The sequence below is a fragment of the Gigantopelta aegis genome, chromosome 6 (assembly GCF_016097555.1).
Source record: "Gigantopelta aegis isolate Gae_Host chromosome 6, Gae_host_genome, whole genome shotgun sequence".
NCBI lineage: Eukaryota > Metazoa > Mollusca > Gastropoda > Neomphalida > Peltospiridae > Gigantopelta > Gigantopelta aegis.
This window is the reverse complement of record NC_054704.1, coordinates 77,688,763-77,702,999: the sequence shown is the minus strand read 5'-3', so window position 1 is coordinate 77,702,999 and position 14,237 is coordinate 77,688,763. Positions and strand designations below refer to the sequence as shown.

Here is a 14,237-nt window from a genome sequence, read left to right as displayed (position 1 = left end):
AACATTCAATATGTAAGACTCAGTCCCCGCTAACACTACTGACATCTGGCCCACGGTAAACTGCGTACACAAAGGTAGGTGTGGAACACACAAAGACAATGCTGAAGGTTCGCCCGTTATGACACTCACCTACTAGAGCGACCTCGGCAACCTCGGTCATATCGACCAATCAGAACGAAGCAGGCTGTGCGAGCTACGCCCACAGGACTGAAATAGTTTGACCTGGATCGTATCGTTCAGTTGCTTTGCATCAGCTGTTCAGATAGGTTGTTTTCTGTTAAAGCTCAAAGTCTTTCTACGTTTCTTTGTTCTGTTTGGATAGTCTTTGTGCAGTCATGACTTTTCCCGACGTAGCAGATGGGTCCGTGTGCCACACCAAAAGGTAAGCTAATTGATTTATTTAACACACAACTGCGTAGTCGTGCAAGTTTTATAACTTTTTTTGTGCATATATCAATATGTGTATCTCCAATTAAAAACTGAATTTCAGAAATCGGGGAAAAATGTATTTTAATTTTTGTCAAATGCAAGACCTATGCTTTTTAGAGGTTGCAGAATTGGTGGATGCATATATATATATATTTTTTTTTTTTCTGTTGGATGGTGCATATAAAAATCCCTTGCTACTAATGGAAAAAAAGTATCGGGTTTTCTCACTGAGACTATATCTCAAAATGTTTTGACATCCAATAACCGTTGCTTAATAAATCGATGTTCACTAAGCGATGTCGTTAATCAAGACACACTTCAACTCTTAAGACTGTATCTCAAAATTATCAAATGTTTGACATCCAATAGCCAATGGATAATAAATCAATGTGCTCTAGTAGTGTGGTTAAACAAAACAAAACTTTAACTCTCCCCCCCCCCCCCCCCCCTATTTGTGTAGACTATTTGTAAATGCTTATAACAACAGCTTCAGGTTAATCCAGCTGTTTGCATTGCTTCTGATATGCTAGTGATAGACTTGATAACTTACGTGGAATTTGCGGTCATATATCTGCAAAATGCAGTTTAAAAATTTAAATCGCCATACTAGATGAACATTAACTGAAATCCTACAAATGAATTTATTTGGGTTCTCCGTAAAATCGATGGATTGCATCAGACTACTATTTCCCATAGGGTTTCCCCAAATAGCGACTGATGACGTACGTTGCACTACGTCTACAGAGATAGGATTTGCTATTGCGTGTGCATGGAGTAAACGGCTTTCTAGTTGAGACGCAAATTCCTTTTGTCCGAATTCCGTATGGATAAGTTGAGCAGATTCCATTCATGCGTCTCCGTAGGCATGTGCGTATACGTCTGCATATGTTATCACTCTATGCATTATGAACTACACATACGTCCACGGATTAGGCACCAATGGGATGTGTGCCTAACAGATTTAAAAGGCAGGAAAATGCGTTCACCAGACACAGGCGTATGGACTCCCGTTTTTGTAGAGGGGGAGGCAGATTTTTGCAATAATTAAAACGAAAATGCCCGAATGTGGATAACAACATTTATTCCTATCTGCATTATTGCCAAACAGCTATATAGAGTTGTACACGAATCAGTACGTGCATTGATTACAACTAATATTGCGGGTAGAATGATAATGATAGAAAGACCTGATGAAAAATGTCCAGGCCAGTTCATTTTGTTTTAAATATATCTATTGTTTTTGCCCGAATTTGAGGATTTGCTCCAGCACCGGAGGGGTAAATTGTGCCCCTGACCCCTGTCGGTACGCTTAAATGCCACCAGCTCTCATACATATATGACCAAGTTATGAAAAACCTGATTTACAATGATCGCGTAGTTTGCCAAGCAAACCAGGGCCGAGTTCATCCACACCGAGCAGGAAAACGTTCGCCAGACTGGTTTATACGCTTCACGTTAAACCAAATGGATACATCGGGAACCAAATCAAATAGTTCGCGAACGTTAGCGAAACGTTTGCTGGCTGAACTTGCCCAAGGTTATGATCGGACGGCGACAACGTGGGCCGATCAGCGTGACATGTCTACGTGGTCAATAACAACAACTACGGCGCAGTCACCGAGTAGGCTCTCCAAATAATCAATACGCCAACCATCCTTTCTGGCATTTAAACATTTTGTTTTTCATTTCATTTCAACTTGTTTTCGTGCTTATATCCAGTGATTAAGGTTCAAGCACGCTGTCCTGAGCACACACCTCGGCAATCTGGGCTGACTTACGAAGGTTACGCTCAGATTAACAATTAATGGGTTATACGACGAGAATCGAGTTGTAAGAGCGCTCAGACAAGCAACTGAACAGTCGTAGAAGTCGTGTCGGCAAAAAGTTAGCCAACTTTCTGCTGGCCGTTGGTATTGTAATACTAGCACCATTAGAGCCAGCGATTTTATTTTCTGACGTTATTACTTGTTTTAGTTTTTGCAGAAATATCACAGAGGGGTATTTCTGTCCACGATTTATCCTGTTCAAATTTCTAACGTCTTCACTTGTGTTGTCTGTTTTTGCAGAACCCCCCTGAAGGTGGGCTGGCTTCTCCGCGAGTCCGTGCGGCAGGCCCTGGCCGAGAATCGCCTGACGTGCGGGGTGTACGAGTGCGCAAAACTCCTCAAGTGCCGCGCAGACAATGTGATGCTGTGCGTTCTGCCAGAAGCCGGCAATGCCAATGACGTCACAGTGCACATCAAGCACACCCTCATAGAGGCTTTCTGTTGGGAGAACGACATCAAGTTACTTAAGGTGAATATTTTATATTTTATTTCTGTTACACTAACACATCGGAGAAAATTCGAGAACGATGTTGAATCTCTTTTGCCCCAAGACTAATCTGAGAATATTTGTGAACAATTTGAATTTCTATCATATGTCCTAAAGACATAAAGTTGCCAACTTGAATAGTTTGTTTCTGTTATAATAACACATCGGAGAAAATTCGAGAACAATGTTGGAATGTATATGCTCTACGACGGTGTTTGACAAATGTTTGAGAAAAACACTTGCCCCCTAAGTTTTACCTAGTGCTCTATGTATCATGGTAATACAGTTGATAATTTTCACAAGGCCAGACCAAACAATCACTAGCCGGGACCGAAGGCAAGTGGATTTATCGAACCCTGCTTAAGATATCTGAGAATATTTGTTAATAATTCGAATATCTATGTCCTAAATCTTCTGTTGATGGTGGTGGGTTTTTTTCTTTTGCAATTAGGATTAAAACTTAGGTGGGGTAGATTGGGGTTTTTTTTAGTTGTCAGACAATTCTTCTTTACAAAATTGACATTAAATCATCATCCAAGGTTAACATGTTCTTGTCGAATATCTAAGAACATTCGAAAACAATTCGAATCTGTTTTGTTACAAAATGCATTACAAATTGCCTTAGGTTAGCTTCAGTCCAACTGAGTTGGAAGCAGAATGGCACGAACATTTGATCAACACTGTCCTTGAAATTTTATGTTTTTTTCCAACACCTTACTATTCTGTTGTTGCTACGTTACATTGTTGTCATTCCAACATTTTATTTTGCTACAATTCCCCAAATGTTATTTTGTGCTGTCCAATTCATAATATTATTGTTCCCATGTTATTTTGTTCCTTTCACAGGTGTGTGACTGTACACAGATGACCAATAACATTTCTTAATTATTTACTGACCACTGTTTTCCTCGGAGTTTAATACAAGGTCGTTACTCCTTTGCAGGTAACGAGTTCCGGTTCACTGGCAAATATTTTACAAGAGAAGGAAACGGCCATTTCCTATGACCATAACGATAATGCCACGCCGACTCCTCCCCGAACATCTGCAGGCTTTGATGTCAGCTGTGTCCTCGTTGAGGTAAATATTATTTTATTCAGGACTTATTGACAATATCAGTGTGGTGGCAGTACCTCAGGACGGGTGTCATCGGTGGGGCAGGATATGCTCATCTTTTGCCAACACCTGATATCATCACTGTTGTGGCAGTGATTCATGAGTGCATGTCACGACACCGGTACTTAGTCCAATGAGCTCTATCCACTGCTAGTTTCGATTTAGTAAACTAAGTGGGAGTGGCAGTCCTCTTTATGGCGATGCAAAGTGGGATGAAATTTCCAGTAAAGGATCTGCCTGGGAGTGACTCTCATATCGACAAGGCACTGTAATATAGAGATTCACAGAATCAACTACTGTTTTGCCAAGTGCCGCTTCGACTCTTGAACATGTGTTGAGGTTTTGTCGTTCAGATTCAATATTCTTGGCAGGATCTAACTAAAATAACGTTGCTGTCAAACACCTTTCTAAAATATTGTTAAAAGCGCTCAAAACGTGGCATACTGTCACTGTACTGTGGATAAAATGTTGTTAAAAGCGCTCAAAACGCGGCATACTGTCACTGTACTGTGGATAAAATGTTGTTAAAAGCGCTCAAAACGCGGCATACTGTCACTGTACTGTGGATAAAATGTTGGGTTTTGTTTGTGCCAATGTGATGTGATATTATAAGAAAATTTAAATTTAAGAATTGACACACCCAAAATGTAAACTGGGTAATATGATTGAAATGCTAAAATGTTAAAAATAAAAGAGAATCTGCGGCTTTAAAGGTATTGAGGAACATTTGTAAGTTAGTTTCTATGTTCGGACCTCGTCGCAAGAACACACATTGAGGACGGTGATTCACTGCTCCCCTAATTCAGATTGTGGGGAGCCATTTAAGATATTACCATATTGAGTAATTGAAACGAGAAATAGCGCAATGGGCTCACCGACGGGGATCGATCCCAGACCCACAATGCATCACGCGAGCGCTTTTACCACTGGGCTACGTCCCGCCCCTAAGTATAGTTCAGTATGGTTTACTCTCATGCTTATGCTGACGTGTACGTGTATAAAATATACTTCAGTTCAGACACTCTCATGCTTATGATGACGTGTACGTGTATAAAACATACTACAGTTCAGACACTCTCATGCTTATGCTGACGTGTACGTGTATAAAACATACTACAGGTCAGACACTCTCATGCTTATGCTGACGTGTACGTGTATAAAACATACTTCAGTTCAGACACTCTCATGCTTATGATGACGTGTACATGTATAAAACATACTACAGGTCAGACACTCTCATGCTTATGCTGACGTGTACATGTATAAAACATACTTCAGTTCAGACACTCTCATGCTTATGCTGACGTGTACATGTATAAAACATACTTCAGTTCAGACACTCTCATGCTTATGATGACGTGTACATGTATAAAACATACTACAGGTCAGACACTGACACTGTGCCTACCTTATTTGATTAACAGGTGTTGGTTTTACCTGTTTGCATGCTAGGCGTTCAGGTCTTGTTTTACGGTGTAAACAGTCTACGAAAATAAGCAAACAAGGAACTAAACATAGCTTTGAAGCTTCACACTTACTTTCCAGAGTTTAAAGATTGATTGTTTTTGTTTCTTGCAGTATCCCAAGCTTGACAAGAGCGAGGAGGACGACGCCATAGCGGACTACTACAACACCGTCCTACTCGGGGATGTCTTCCCGAAGCCAGTCATAGAGCTGCCGGAGTGAAATCGCGTCATCAAAACGAGAACAGTCACCTCATTCAAAACCAGGTACATTGCAGATTCAGTACACAGGCGTTAGTAGTGTTTGTTATAAAACCCATAGGAGTGGGGTGTAGCTCAGTGGTAGAGCACTCGCCTGACGTGCGATAGGTCACAGGATCGATCACCCTCTTTAGAAATTGTTTTCCTTTTGATCCACCCTCCCCCCCCCACCTCCGTCTGAACCACTATCATACAAACGGCTATGGTATGCACTGTTGTCTCTATGGAAACGTGTATTTAAAGGATCTCTTGCAACGTTTCTGTAGGAATAGTCCATATGGTGGCCTCATGGTTCAAAATTTGATTGGGGGGGGGGGGGTCAATAAACAGTTCATTCTCTTCCTTGAAACCCATTGTTGAATTACATAGTAACATAATTCAGTATATAGAATCATGGCATTCAGACCCTGCAACATTTATATTTAAATAATTCAGATGCGTTGGTAATATATAGCTCAAAGTGCACTTAACTATGCAAAAATCTACGTACCTCAGGAATTAGGTTTAGTGACTATTAACATAAACAAAGACTTTTTTTTTACGAATCATAGGTAGATAGTTTTAAATATTGCCACCTTGTGATTCGTAAGTTTTGTCCATTTTGTTATGAAATTTCAAATAACACCATATATTATATGTTTTCTTAATTTTCTTTTTCTTTTTTCTATCAAGGATTCCCATAACCTGATTTAGCCAGATCACTGCTGTGTGATGTCACAGTGAAAAATCGCTGAAAAAAGACGAAAATCGTCTGTTATAGTTGATGACAGACGGACTGGGATAACACTCACCGCGTGGTGAGTGTGTGGCTCAAAACCAGCGAGGAGAAAACACCAGCAGAGGTGGACAGTAATACACAGACATAGAGATGAGATGTGTGCTGGGCCTATGCTGTACGCCAATCCCGCAGAATGTGTGTGCTCGACGGTAGCAACCCAGCGCTGGTTGTAGTCAACAACAACCATTGTCAGCTCGTTAACACGACACATCTGTGAACTGTATATACGTGTGTGTATATATATATATATATCTATATAAATATAACGGCTAACGAGTATCTTTAAAATAGGACATGTTCATTTGAATAACGACAATGTTGGTAAGAAGAGTGGTATTGTTAAGTTTTATTCAAATAAAAAGGGTCGTCAAGGAATCCCATTTTTTATGGAATGTTTCATAGCTACAATTTTTAAAAAGAACATATTTTTCGATATTATGCTTAGTTTTTAACATATTTTAACAACACCACACATGGACTTTGATCATCGTTGTAAACAGTATTGTTTGTTCAAAACAAGATATATTATACTATTTATTTAGACTATTTGTGTTTATTGCTTTGGATTGATGAAATTTGATGCATTGACCATACAGTAACCATTATCAACTCAAATGATACGACTCGTTGGTGAACTGAATGTCATAACATCTTGGGTGTCGTTACACTTGAACACAAAAACACAAACAAAAACAAACAACTGACATAGCTCCACATTGTAAAGAAAAGCATCGGTTGTCCAGAACGTTATGAAGGAAATGTATCATGTTGTTTGAGTCTTTGTGAATAAACATAATTATTATTATTTATACTGACGTCATTTTTGTTTGTCGCAGATAACAGGATATGATTTTGTTGATTATAATTGCTGTCGTTTTGGTCTAATAAAGTTTTGAACACTGACCGTCCGGCCATGTTGTACGTATGGGCGGCTATGAAAAAGGAAAATATGTAGCTTGGTATCGGGGCGTTCACCTATGTTCCCATACTCTGTGAACCCGTCGAGATTTCTCTCGTCCCCATAACTTCCACACGACTGGTAATCAAAAGCAGTGTTATGTACTGTCTTGCAGTCTTGGGAATCGGTTGGAATTGCATAATTGATGATAGGTTATTTTATTTCATTTAAACTTCTTCTTTTTTTTTTTTTTGCTTGTATCGAATTAAGGTTCAAGCACGCAGTTCTGGACAGATTCCTCTGCTATCTAGGCTGTCTGTCCAGTACTGTGGTTAGTGAGAAAGAAGAGGGTGTAGTGGTCTTACGCCTACCCATTGAGTCGTTAAAATTCGCCATGGTGGGAACCGGTACCGGGCTGTGAACCCTTAAGTCCGATGGCTTAACCACGACACTACCGGGGCCAGTGATAATCGGTTATAATTAGTTTGTACCAACCGATCAACTTTCGATTACCCAATCGATTAGAATTATGAGCATAAGAATAATTTGAGTTATAAGGACCATGCACAGTCCTTTTGTCGTATGCACCCTACACATGGCTAGGGTGGAGCCAAACCGAATAGTTTTCGATTATAGTCGATATTTTCGATTATAGTCGATTATTGGACTATCACTACTGTCCTGTCCATGGGAAATTGCATAATTATAAAGGTGCCTTACCGATAATAAAATTCCGTATTATAGGGTACACTAATACTGCATGGAATTGTTCTGATCTGTTCCTTGGCGGCATCAAATTGCGTCTGGAGACATAAATTGCAAAATAACATGTCAGGACACAAACTAGTGAACTTTAAAATGTAGAATCTCGTTTGGGTCGAACTCGGAAGGGTCGAACACACCGCAATGCTCGAACCAAAAACAAAGTCCCGAGTGTATGTATGTAAACCGAATGGTTAGGTCGAACTACCCGATGGGTCGAACACTTTCTCGACCACCGACGGGGTTCGAGCCAACGGGGTTCAACTATATTTAGATGTCGTGTGGCATACATTCAGTTTGTTTACAGCTTTAAACTGTAAATAAGATTTGAATTTACTTTTTATCTCTTCCAAGCATTTATAGTTAACAGGTCAAACTCGCGGAAGCATACTGGTTGACATAATAGCAACAAAATAATGTAATTCAACCTATCTACAAAGATCCGCCTAGAGTTGTTTTTTTATATATATTTATTAAAACTTCAATCTGTGACCAGGAAACATAATGGTGATAAATGTTTATATAAAATAATACGAAGTGTCATTTTTGGTTGTTACGGAAAGAACACTAACAAAACATACACACCCAGCACGTTTTACAATGATTGCATACTGCTTGCCATTCATATGGAAATTGTTGCGTGATATATTCACCGGCCTCGGTGGTGTCGTGGTTAAGCGATCGGACTTATGGCTGGTAGGTACACACCCAGAGCTAGCTTTAACAACTCAGTGGGTAGGTGTAAGACCACTACACCCTGTTCTCCCTCACTAACCACTAATAAATAACCCACTGTCCTGGACAGACAGCTCAGATAGCTGAGGTGTGTTCCCAGAACAGCGCGCTTGAACCTTAATTGGATATAAGCACAAACAATAAGTTGAAATGAAAGTGATATATTCATTTGAAGGGGCGAGTTCTAGCTCTACCGGTAGAGCGCTCGTTTGATGCGATCGGTCGTAGGATAGAACCATCTTGGTGGACCCAGTGTACGATTGTGTTTTTTATCGTCCCATCCAATGCCCCACGACTGGTATACCAAAGGACAGAGAGAGAGAGAGAGAGAGAGAGAGAGAGAGAGAGAGAGAGAGAGAGAGAGAGAGAGAGAGAGAGAGAGAGAGAGAGAGAGAGAGAGAGAGAGAGAGCGGGGGGGGGGGGGGGGAGAGTTAGGGTATAGTACTATAAGGTCTTCTCCAGTTTCTAAGCCAGTCGTAAAGCGCACAGCTGATGCGCGGTCGGTCTAGCATCGATCCCCGTCGGTGGGCCCATTGGGCTGTTTCTCGTTCTAGCCAGTGCACCACTGCTAGTATATCAATACCGTGGTATGTACTATCCTGGCTGTGTGATGGTGCATATAAAAGATGCCATGCTACCACTGAAAAAAAATGTTGCGGGTTTCCTCTCTAAGACCACACGTATATGTAAAAATTACCAAATGTTTGACATACAATAGCTGATGTTTAATAAATGTGCTCTAATGGTGTGTCGTTAAACAAAACATATTTTTACTTTTCTCAAGTTTGACAAAAGGGCACATTTACACATAGGCGTACGGGCTCCCATTGTGTGTGTGTGTGTGGGGGGGGGGGGGGGGGGCCTTTTGTCCGAATTAAACGAAAATGCCCGAATCCGGATAACAACATTTATCCATATTCGCATTATTACCAAACAGCTATATAGGGTTGTAAACGAATCATTTCGCATTTTTACATGGATTACAACTAATTTTGAGGGTAGAATGATGAAAATACATGGTAAAAAAAGTCTCAGGTTAGCACATTTCCCCCGAATTTGAGGTTTTACTCCAGCACTAGGTTGGCAGTTGTTCCCCTGCCCCCTTGTCTCATAGGCTTTATGCATTTACACCAAAAAGACCCAAACATCTCTAGGTTCGACCTACACCCCTCCCCCAAGCATTTAAAATATTTGCGTGCGTGTGGACGCGAAAGCATAAACAAAAACAGGACTATAACCACAACAAGCATCGTGCATATCTGCAATATATATATATTCGACAACTGGCGTTGTATGGGTGCAACAACAAAGTATGTGTTATTCCGCACACAGAAGGTGTTTGCATCTTAAATACATTGCCATTGGCAACACATTCTAATGTCCAGCGCTGGAAACTTCACACTGGTCATCATATTAATGGGCACATTGACGCCTAAACCGCGGACATGTCATCCGTCAAAATGTCACATAGCTAGACCCGTTCTGCTGGGAATAAACAGCCGATAGTCAGGTCCACGCAGCCTGGGGCCTTTTCGGTCACATTGGTAACGGGACATGTATAAAAATATACACTTAGCCAGGGCGCTGTGCTTTTTCCATGCTTTTATATGTAGTGCGCTTTACTACTCCGTTACATTCTTTAGCTCAGTACATTAAGATACGATAAATAATGCAGTCACTTATTTCGGGTTTCTTTTTTATGTTCTTATTTTTGTTGTCTTGTTAATAACTAGAAACGTCAAAGAAGTATATTAAACTGACTGATATTTGTTACTCATTTATGTGCAAAAATAATATTCTATTATTGGTACATTTTGCTTCAGGCATATTTTTAAGACACTCAATATAGACCATATTTAAAAATACTTTTCATATATTGACATTTTTGACGCTCAAAAGCCGGTGTATGTTTTGTTCTTGGGTATCAATGCGTCATTAAACATTCATAATTTCATTCTCATAATTGTAGTTGCCAATTAAACAACGTGCCTTTTGTTTTAAGTAATACTGTACAAAAAGACATCCGTTTGCTTTCAGACAATTGAAATATACACGCATAGCTATTTGACCTAGTTATTTTAAGCGCATAGCTGGTAGAAATATATAACTGGCATGTGGTCAGAGGTTAAATACGAACTTAATGCCAGTGGGTGAATAATTGTGAAAATGTGATCCATCTAGATTAAATTTTGTTTACTATAATGATGTAGCTGTTAGAATGCTCAAAATACAGGCGTGTGTGCAGAGGTAGGGGTCACGAGTCGACCCCCCCCCCCCCCCTCTGCTCCAAGCAAAATTTCCACATACTTTCCGTGTTAGCATGTCTCAACCCACATCCATAAAAACTGCCCTCCTCATAATAGTCTCCTCCCTCTCTCTGCACAGTGTCTTACAAACGCGCCTGAAATAAGAATTCTGGGAGGTGAATCCAGTTTACGGAAACAAACGAGCAGTTATATAAATTAATATTACATATCCCATGTGCGTAGAATATTAACTGTATGACCCTATTGACGTCACAGAGCTAGCTACCTGTCGTAGACTCATCGAGTGACTAATCATAATGAACTCAAACTAGATACAATTAATGGCGTACGCTTATATAATTTAATTGCATCCTCCTGCGGGAATTTTAAATGCTAAGCCCGGGGGACGTACGATCTTGGTGGTTATGGACTATTACAATAGCGGATGTTTCCCCACACTCATTAGGAATGGTAACGCACAGTATTTATTCAAAATGATGACAGAAGGCTTCGCAGGATACACAAAGCAACAAAATTATTGCCTGGAGCTTTTTGGATAAGTCTACTTGAGACATTTATTTCGGGAGGGGTTGGGGGAGGAAGATGGGATCACCGGCAAAATTATCCAGATCAGAAAATATTTGGAGACCCAGAAAAAAAATTGTTTTGTAAATGAGTCTTGTCCCTGTAATATACTCTTGTAGGAGTTTGATGACCTTTCATACATAACAGCAATGTACTATATTTTTAAAATTGGCTAAATCACCATTTTGTTTTGTTTTTCAATGCGGCCGCCAAGGTATTTCACATTTACATTTATAGAAAAAGAAGCAGAAATGTTGCTTGAAGGTTGTGTTTTTTTGTTTGTTTGTTAGTTTTGTTTGTTTAGAGATCTATCTAACTGATTCATTTGTTGCCACATTTTAAACTACTACCGTTTGCCACTACTTAAACTGCTCCTACAGAATGGTGGCAAAGTATCTTGTTTAATAGAGGACATGATCCAGCTCAGTCGATAGAGCGCTCGCCTGAAGTGATTCTGTCGCGGGATCGAATCACCTCAGTGATCCCATTCTCTGCTTGGAGGTTTTCCCTTTTTTAACCAGTGCACCATGACTGATATATCAATTATCGTGGTAGGCCTATATGATGTCCTATAAGTGGGAACAGAGCCGGTTTATTCTAGTAGCACATGTAGCACGTGCTACCCCCGCGTTTCAGAGGCACCGCAGTGATGTGTACATTTATTTTCCACAGGCCATTTTTTCACTCTCCCCGAGAAGGTTGCAAAATATATACCCTGGGAAGGGAGACCCACTGTTATTTGTGCTTCAGGGCCCGCGGATCTTTAAACCGGCACTGTGTGACAAGGTGCAATAATCCCTTGCTACTAATGAAAAAATGTTACGGGTTTCCTTTCAAATACTATATGTCAGAATTACCCTTTGGTAATAAATCAATTTGCTCTAGTGGTGACGTTAAAGAAAACACTTTATATATTTAAAACCTCTTGTATGGTTATGCATTTAAAAAAAAGGCTTGTGTGATATCATTTCGAATGAGATCGATTGTACAACCCATCGCAAACAAGGCGAGTGCTCCACCACTGGGTAATAATATCCCGCCTCCTAACCCGGTGCCAATACAGCGCCCAGTGACGTAACTAAGCCAGACACACCGTTCAGAACTCTACTGCTGGTTCATTAAAGGCCGCGGCATGCTTCATCCTGTTTGTGCGGAAACGCGTATAAAAAGATGTCATGCTGTTACTCGGTAGGGAGAGCCCATGTGGCAGCTGCGGGGTGCACCACTGGTATCAGTGATACTAAAACAATTAACCTGTGCCGTGGATCTTCCACCGTCATGTTGTCTCCTTGCTCCTTTTTTTTATAATGTATACTGTCTACGTGTTGAGACTATCCCTAAGTTCAACCAGCGGATGTTTCGCTAACGTTTCTCGAACTATTTGATTGGTTCCCGACGTGGCCATTTGGTTTAACGTGAAGCGCATAAGCCAGTCTAGCGGACGTTTTTCTGCTAAGTCTGGCTGAACGCAGCCTATGTGTCGGTAGCGTAGACTTACGAGCTCCCATTTTGTGTGTGTGTATATGTGTGTGTGGCGGGGAGGGGGGAGGGGGGAGGGGGCAAGGTGGGTGTTGCCCAAATTAAACGAAAATGCCTGAATGTGCATAACATTATATATTTATATTACCATTACTACCAAACAGCTATATTGGGTTGCAAACACATGACTACACATTTTTATATGGATTACAACTAATTGTGAGGGTAAAATGATGAAAATACATGGTAAAAAGGTCTCAGGAGTCACGTTAGCACGTTTTTCTCGAATATCTTTATAATTTTTGATAGGGGCGTCACGTAGCCCAGTGGTAAAACGTTCGCTGGATGCGCGGTCGGTCTAGGATCGATCCCCGTCAGTGGACCCCATTAGGCTGTTTCTCGTTCTAGCCAGTGCATCATAACTAGTGTATCAAATGCCGTGTGGGGTGGTGCATGTAAAAGACCCCTTGCTATTAATGGAAAAAATGTAGCGGGTTTCCTATCTAAGACTATATGTACCAAATGTTTGATATCCAATAGCTGATGATTAATAAATCATTGTGTTCTAGTGGTGTCGGTAAACAAAATAGACATGTTGAGCCTATATGTCGCTCGGTATACAGGTAGCAGTATATCAAATACCATCTCACCAGGTCAAAGTTCGAAGTGCATCTAACTTTGAATGTTGCATTAACTAAACGTCACATGTGCCACTGGTGAGATACTTGACAGGGGGAAAAAAAAAAAAAATGTTTTATTTAACGACGCACTCAACACATTTTATTTACGGTTATATGGCGTCGGACATATGGTTAAGGATCACACAGATATTGAGAGAGGAAACCCGCTGTCGCCACTTCATGAGCTACTCTTTTCGATTAGCAGCAAGGGATCTTGTATATGCACCCTCCCATAAACAGGATAGCACATACTGCGGCCTTTGATATACCGGTCGTGGTGCACTGGCTGGAGCGAGAAATAGCCCAAATGACAGGGATCGATCAAACAAACTGCGCATCAAGCGAGCGCTTTACCACTGGGCTACGTCTCCCCCCCCCCCCCCCCCCAATTACATGTAGGTCTGCCGGCACCAAAGAATGCTGTTCATATTCTTCGCTCAGAAAGAAAGAAGTGTTTTATTTAACGACGCACTCAACACATTTTATTTACGGTT

The 14,237-nt window shown here is 40.7% G+C and overlaps 1 protein-coding gene across 1 annotated transcript; it reads left to right on the top strand.

The window, feature by feature from the left end:
* Positions 1-224: 224 nt before the first annotated feature.
* Positions 225-7,167, top strand: LOC121376005 (growth arrest and DNA damage-inducible protein GADD45 alpha-like). Its single transcript, XM_041503760.1, has 5 exons — positions 225-382; positions 2,496-2,724; positions 3,686-3,820; positions 5,435-5,586; positions 6,253-7,167. The coding sequence occupies exons 1-4, from the start codon at positions 336-338 to the stop codon at positions 5,540-5,542; spliced, it is 519 nt and encodes a 172-aa protein (XP_041359694.1). The 5' UTR covers positions 225-335; the 3' UTR covers positions 5,543-5,586; positions 6,253-7,167.
* Positions 7,168-14,237: the final 7,070 nt, after the last annotated feature.